The 7,593-nt window shown below is 41.4% G+C and overlaps 1 protein-coding gene across 1 annotated transcript; it reads left to right on the top strand.

The window, feature by feature from the left end:
- The first annotated feature begins 1,542 nt into the window (after positions 1–1,542).
- Positions 1,543–3,560, top strand: LOC6034913 (cytosol aminopeptidase). Its single transcript, XM_001845127.2, has 4 exons — positions 1,543–1,810; positions 1,874–1,992; positions 2,048–3,159; positions 3,227–3,560. Exons 1-4 carry the CDS (start codon positions 1,709–1,711, stop codon positions 3,490–3,492), a joined length of 1,599 nt encoding a protein of 532 aa, XP_001845179.1. The 5' UTR covers positions 1,543–1,708; the 3' UTR covers positions 3,493–3,560.
- The last annotated feature ends 4,033 nt before the right edge of the window (positions 3,561–7,593 follow it).

Here is a 7,593-nt window from a genome sequence, read left to right as displayed (position 1 = left end):
GCGTTGAAGTTATTTTTGCTGATAGCCACCTCGGAAATTTACCAAGGAAACTTTTCATCAGCTTTCGCTTCTTGCTCTCCACCAATCCACCAATTCCCCTCACTTTCGAAAAATAAACCCCTTTCCTGATGGACCAAGTGTGGATTGACGTATATTGGAAGTTAATTTATCGTGTTTGTTTGACTTTGTTTCAAATTTCATTCTCGCCGGTCCAGGCTGGACGTTCGTGATGAAACTGACCAATTTGGGACTGTCCGGTTTTGGAAAACCTCCCCTCCCCCCACTAAGTGCTGCTCCGGTAAAGAATGGGAAAAGTTTTGATGGGTTTATCTTTGCAGCTGCTGACTGCTGCTGAATGGACAGCTCAAATGGAAAGATAGATTGGCGCGGCGGCGTGTTTGCCCAAGATCTTGGGGCCAAAGGTGGAAAACTACCATCAGTCCTGCAAGAGGAGAGCGTGCCAGATTTTGGGTGGAAGGTTGGGAAATTTGATTAAGGGTGCTCATTAGGACGTTGATCAATTGGGAGGAAGAAAAAAATACAAGCTCGTTGAAACTTGAAACAATCAATGCCAATCGAATCGTGAGATTCGTGATTAATGGGCAGATGCTACGGTAAAAGTTTGTCTATCATTCATTAGAAGTTTGGGGATGATGATATAGATTGGCTTTGATTAAAAGAATGGTTGAAAGTGAGAAATAAACACGTAATATTTTTGTTGAAACACATAACAAACAAGATCAAATACAAGAAAGTCGCAGTTTAAAATCAGTCTTCCTATAAGGAAAAAATCTCAGATGTTTTGCTTAGCAAATCTGGCATAAAATACAAAGTTCAAAAAATGTTAATTTTTTGAACCAAATGTGGGAACCTGCTTGAAATTTTATTATATTTTCATTGAAATGTTGATTCAATGGCTTGAAATTACAAGTTATAATGTTTTATTGATAGCCTTTTTAATAGTGATTTACTAAAGTTTGTTTTTATGCATTTTTGGCGTTTTTTTAAATACTTTTCTTCAATTTCTACTCTAATCTCAACCGCACATTAACATTCCGGACTCGTTTTCAACTTTGGCTGACAGAGAATGTCCACATTTGACATTCTTCCCCAGAACTCGCCTTTCGGCAATCTGCAGAATTCTTTCATTCCCCCGAGAGGCGTCCTTTATCCAGCATTTTGGTTCGCTTTCAAATGGGTATAATTTATGCCTACGAGTCTCTTCTACGAGGATTTTCCATTCTCCATCACGAGCTTTGACGTGACACGTGGTGGGGACTTTGTCTCATCCGAAAAAAGGATAAATTAATCCGAGGGTGAACGAAACACAAACAAAACTCCGGGAAAACGGGCGCTGAATATTCATCAATTAAGTCCCGAGTCCCATGTTTGAACGGGATGTTTAACGATGCTTCCGGTTTGACTTTCGGGGAAAAAGTTTCAAATTTTACCTCCGGTGTAGACGCATAAATGTTAAAATTTCTAATTTCATCCGATTCTCAGTAGTCCTGTTTTGCCGTGCACCGCGCTAATGAAAAGCTGTACAAAATTTCCCGATCGCAGCAACCGCTGCGTTTCCCCAGCGATCGCGGCCTCAATTGAAAATTTTCATTTCCCCCGTCAAGACACGATCCAGGGTGCGCTCCTCGAAATTTTTCCGCGACCTCAAGCTAAAGTGAAGCAGTGAAAACTCTCATCCATCGAAACGATGATTCCGGCCATGGTTCACAAGCCGCTGCGCGCGTTCCGCGGGCTCGGTTCCCTGCTGCGACGGTCCTACTCCGGAAATATTGGTGAAAACCGGGCGGAGGTTAGTTATTTCTGGGTTCTGGAGCCTGAAGGGATTTTAAAGGGATTGTTCCGTGTTTTTCAGAAAGGACTGGTTCTCGGACTGTACGAGCAGGAGATCGAGTCGGACGAGCCCAGGTTGACGCCAGTGGCCGGTCACTTTGACGCCAAGACCGAGGGCCAGCTGTTAAATCTGATAAAAGAGTAAGTTTGGGCGCGTTACCATTGGCAACGGGAACTAATTACGGGGATTTTGCAGGTCAAATTTGAAAGGTAAAATTGGATCGTGCAAGGTGTTCAACAACATCGATCCGGATTACGGATCGGTGGCCGTGGTTGGACTTGGGCTGGAAGGGCTCGGCTACAACGAGCTGGAGCAGTTGGACGAGGGTCTGGAAAACGTTCGAATCGCGGCCGGAATCGGTTCCAAGTGCTTGGCGCTGCAGGGATGCAACCGGATTTGGGTGGATCCGATGCAGGCGACCGAACAAGCTGCCGAAGGAAGTGGGTTGGCCACCTGGAAGTACCAGGCCAACCGGCAGAAGCAGGATCGAATCCCAATACCGAAGCTGGACCTGTTCGATTCTCCGGACGGTGACGCCTGGACGCGTGGACTGTTTAAAGCCGACGCACAGAACCTGGCTCGTAGTCTTTCGGATGCGCCAGGAAACCAGATTACGCCGACGGCCTTCGCCCAAGCTGCCGTCGATGCGCTGTGTCCGTGCGGAGTCAGCACGGAGGTCCGAAACATCGACTGGATCGAATCGAAGAGTATGAGCAGCTTCCTGTCTGTCGCGAAGAGTTCGTGCGAGCCGCCAATCTTCCTTGAGATCAGCTACTGCGGAGAACACGACTCCGGCCGGCCGATCTTGATGGTAGGAAAGGGAGTGACGTTCAACAGTGGAGGCCTGTGCCTCAAGGATCCCAAAGGAATGTCCCAGTACCGAGCCAGCATGTCTGGAGCGGCGGCGATCGTGGCCACAATCCGTGCCGCGGCGGCCCTCTCCCTACCTGTCAACCTGGTCGGGCTGATCCCCCTGTGCGAGAACATGCCCTCGGGAATGGCCTTCAAGCCGGGTGATGTGATAACCACCCTCAACGGAAAGACCGTGGCCATCCACGACACCAGCAACGCCGGACGACTCATCATGGCCGACACCTTCATCTACGGCCAGACCACGTTCAAGCCGAAGGTCGTGATGGACGTGGCCACGTTGACCGAGGGAGTCACCCACGCGTTGGGAGGCGCCGCCAGCGGAGTATTCTCCAACTCGGACTTCCTCTGGAAGCAGATGCACAAGGCCGGTTCGATCACGGGAGACCGCGTCTGGCGAATGCCCCTGTGGAAGTACTACACGCACAAGGTCACCAGTAAGTACCCCAAACAAACCCACACCCCAACCCCAAACTAACCACCTTCCCCCCCTTTTCCGCACAGATTACACCAACGTGGACATGAGCAACACCGGCCAGGGCAAGGGCAGCGCCTGTCTGGGGGCGGCCTTCCTGAAGGAGTTTGTGCCGTGCGTGGACTGGATCCATCTGGACATCTCGGGCGTCGGCATGCTCAAGAAGGGCGTCGGCATCCCGTACCTGGCGGAGGAACGCATGACGGGCCGGCCGACGCGGACGCTCATCCAGTTCCTGTACCAGATGGCGTGCCCCGAGGAGCAGCAGAAGGCGCTGTCCAAGGAGAAGTGCTAGGGACTTAGTGACTTTGTGATCGTAATTTATTTGTTACTGCGAGTTCAATAAATTTTTATTAAATTAATTTTTAACCGACGGCGTCTTTTCACCCTGAAACACGGCGCGCTAACCTTCAAGGTTGATGACAAAAACAGGTGTTGGGATTAATTTTCGTTTTATGACCCGCGACGACGCACTTTGGGAAACGATTAACGTCATGATTCGAATTCCCGGACGCTTCGAAACCCGGACACTTCAACTTGTTTTATCAATTATTTGGATATAAGTTCGCATTATGAATGTCAAAACTGTGTTATTTGATGAATTCTAACATCAACTTTCATTTAAAGTTTGTTTGAACGCTGTAGTTAATGCCAAAACAATCAAATAATATAAAATTATAAGTTTACCAGAAATGCGAAACATTTCAACGGAAATATTTCACAGGCGTCCGAGGCACCGGGAAGGCAAAGCAGAAATTTATGTTTTTGATTTTGTTAAATTCTAGCAAATTTTCATATAAACTATCGATTGTTTTGATGTTAACAGCTTATTTGTGACCTAAAGAATGCCATTCACTAACATTTCAGTACAAATTTGTGAGATTCATAAACAAAATCGAGTGTCCGGAATTCGAAGCAAAAGTGTCCGGATTTCGAATCAGCTTTAACAGTGTCCGGGATTCGAAGCACAACAAGGCATTTTAATTTTCAAATTATGATTAAAAAATGTTAGAAAAGACATATTTTGCATGCATTCTCTTAAAACTGACTGTTTATACTAAATCCTGATGATATTTCTACATTTCCAACTCATTACATGATTTTTTGCCAGCTATAACAAAAATAATATGGTACTAAGTGTCCGGATTTCGAATCATGACGTTATGAGCGGGAAAAAGAGAGGGGTCGGGCGTCAGCTACCAATTTTATGGACACATCTGAACTTTGGCCAACTTTCGAGGGCCGGGTTTTTGCAGGAAGAGGGAGTCGGCTTTTGTTTAGTTTTTAATGGCTTTTTCGGTGACAGTGAAGTGATTTCTTTGGATTTCTCCCGGAAGTTTTTTGGGGGTGAGAGGCGTGAAAGCGACCGGAACTTTTTACCGGTTAATGGATTGGAGAGGTAGCGGAATAAATCAAACTTAATTGGATAACTTAGTAAGGGTGTCGTTTTTAGTACGAGACTTGGGTTTACGGTGATCTTGGCAAAGTGAAATTTTAAATCTAAGTAAAATTGAAAATATCTCCAGACACGTTTATCTTAAGAGGCAGTATTTGTAGATTCTGCTCGGTTTGTTCTAGAGGTCGTATCGAGGTGCTCCGATTTGGATGAAACTTTCAGGGTTTGTTTGTCTATACATGAGATGAACTCATGCCAAATATGAGCCCTCTACGACAAAGGGAAGTGGGGTAAAACGGGCATTGAAGTTTGAGGTCCAAAACACATGAAAAATCTTAAAATTGCTCGCATTTCCGTAAAACTTCATCAATTCCAACTCTCTTAGATGCATTCGAATGGTCTTTTGAAGTCCTTCAAAATGTGCTATAGACATCCAGGATTGGTTTTACTTTTTCTCATAGCTTTTGCAAATTACTGTTTAAAATGGATTTTTTTAAAACCTTAATAACTTTTCTCAACAGCCTCTAACACCCATACTCCCATAGGTCAAAAGTTAGGGAATTTCATGGACTATAAGCCTACGGTACTAACTTTTTGGCCAATCGCAGTTTTTCTCATAGTTTTACGGTTTTTCTAGAACAAACATTTTACAACGTTAGTTTTTGCCCTGTAGACTGAGAAGACGGCACTTTTTGGTCTCAATTTTGTCATATTCGGAATCCTCGGACAATATCACGTAAGTTAGAAGTATTGGAGTTGTAATATTTCTTTAAAAAATAAATAAATAAAACATTTTTGAAAAAAGAAAAAGATCTTATTAACCCTATGACCAATACGTCAAATGCTGTATCAAGTAGGCGAAAACCTGTTTTACCCCAATCCAACAAATTGTTAAAAAATATTTTAATTCATTCTAAACGGCAATTTTTCCAATCAAATTTACAACTCCAATACTTCTAACTTACGTGAAATTGTCCGAGGATTCCGAATATGACAAAATTGAGACCAAAAATGCCGCTATGGCGGCCTACAGGGCAAAAACTAACGTTGTAAAATGTTTGTTCTAGAAAAATCGTCAAACTATGAGAAAAACTGCGATTGGCCAAAAAGTTAATACCGTAGGCTTATAGTCCATGAAATTCCCTTACTTTTGACCTATGGGAGTATGGGTGTTGGAGGCTGTTGAGAAAAGTTATTAAGGCTTTAAAAAAATCCATTTTTAACATTAATTTGCAAAAGCTATGAGAAAAAGTCAAACCAATCCTAGATGTCTATGGCACATTTTGAAGTGCTTCAAAAGACCATTCGAATGCATCTAAGAGAGTTGGAATTGATGAAGTTTTACGGAAATGCGAGCAATTTTAAGATTTTTCATGTGTTTTGGACCTCAAACTTCAATGCCCGTTTTACCCCACTTCCCTTTGTCGTAGAGGGCTCATATTTGGCATGAGTTCATCTCATGTATAGACAAACAAACCCTGAAAGTTTCATCCAAATCGGAGCACCTCGATACGACCTGTTTCACATCGGTGAAAAACTCGCTCTTAAGTCTCAAAAAAAAAAAAAAAAATAGATAATACATTTTGGATAATCTTCGGGTATTCGAGCCACGAAAAAACATAATACAATAACAACAACCAATTACAACCAAACTTCGGGGCAATGCACAGAATGGTCAACCAAACAAAACGTGTTTGTTATTGTTAACATTGCGTGCTCTCGTTATTGTTTGTCAAAGGTCAAACACGAGATCAAACATTAAAACACGTTTTTCTCGGAACGTCGAAATGGCAGGTGCGACAAGATAGCACGACAGCGTCAAAATACTATCAAAAATAAATAATAACGAAACAAGCTAAATTCAAATATAAGTACTAAAAACGAAACAAGAAAAAAACACATTTTCGAAATAAATCGGGCATTAGCGGGTACTCTAAGGTTTTTTTTTTAATTTTGAATGCAAGATGGCGGTCAAAATGGCGGTGATGAATATTGAGAAAATGCACTTGGTAACATAACAGGCAACCAACCTCTCATATTTGCCTCAGTTAGACGAAAGTTGAGTCACAGAAATCGGATATGATGACAAAGTGAAAAAATTAAAACATGTTTTTGTCCAAGATTTGGTTACCCGAAGTTCCTTAAAAAACCTTTGGATAATAGAACTACTGATTATTGAAATTAAGATAATCTAGTCTGAACTGCATTTCACTGAAACTCATCCACAAATTTCAATTTATATTTTCTACACGATTTGCAAAAAAATGATTATTTTCGAACATTAGAAAGAAAAATGATATTTTTTTTATCAAGTTTGTTTGTAAAAATTGGAATTACAAGCTATAGTTTCAACAATTGAATGCAAAAAGTGTTTTAAAATGCATTTTACACTAATTCAGTTGTTTTGCAATCATTAGTTTTCAAAAAATTTAAGATTTCACAACAAAAAATTTTTGGGGAAAAAACTTATTGCGATACAAAGCATCAACAATTTTCAGAAAATCAAATGATCAGCATGTGTAAAGCACTATTGAGCAATTCTCTACGAAATCGATCTTTTTTCTTCAATTTTAATTTTTATATTTTTTTATCCGACTGAAACTTTTTGTCCATATAATTTTCCATTCAAATTTGGCAGCTGTCCATACAAAAATGATGTATGAAAATTCAAAAATCTGTATCTTTTCAAGGAATTTTTTGATCAATTTGTTGTCTTCGGCAAAGTTGCAATGCAATGGTAATAATATTGAATGTTTGGCCTTTTTGAAATGTGAGTCTTGATTTGAAAAGTTTGGAAATATTGTTTTCGAAAAGATCGGAAAATTTCACAAATGTTTCATATTTTAACATTGTAAATCGGACCATTAGTTGCTGAGATATCGACATTGAAAAATGGTGGGCTGTTTGTGTAAGACTTAGAAAACATCAATTTTCCTGTTTTTAAACCTTTGCATTGCAATATCTCAGCAACTAAAGGTCGTATCATCAAAGTCCTTGGCT

This window comes from Culex quinquefasciatus, chromosome 2 (genome assembly GCF_015732765.1).
Source record: "Culex quinquefasciatus strain JHB chromosome 2, VPISU_Cqui_1.0_pri_paternal, whole genome shotgun sequence".
Lineage (NCBI taxonomy): Eukaryota > Metazoa > Arthropoda > Insecta > Diptera > Culicidae > Culex > Culex quinquefasciatus.
The sequence above is the reverse complement of the archived record's forward strand: the minus strand, read 5'-3'. Positions and strand labels throughout refer to the sequence as shown.

What these genes read in the sequence shown, in the direction of transcription:
- LOC6034913 (XM_001845127.2), top strand. Translation starts at nt 1,709, where the DNA reads ATGATTCCGGCCATGGTTCACAAGCCGCTGCGCGCGTTCCGCGGGCTC. An exon ending in CTGTTAAATCTGATAAAAGA is followed by an intron (nt 1,993 to 2,047) that starts GTAAGTTTGGGC and finishes GGGATTTTGCAG; the next exon opens with GTCAAATTTGAAAGGTAAAA. An exon ending in CTACACGCACAAGGTCACCA is followed by an intron (nt 3,160 to 3,226) that starts GTAAGTACCCCA and finishes TTTTCCGCACAG; the next exon opens with ATTACACCAACGTGGACATG.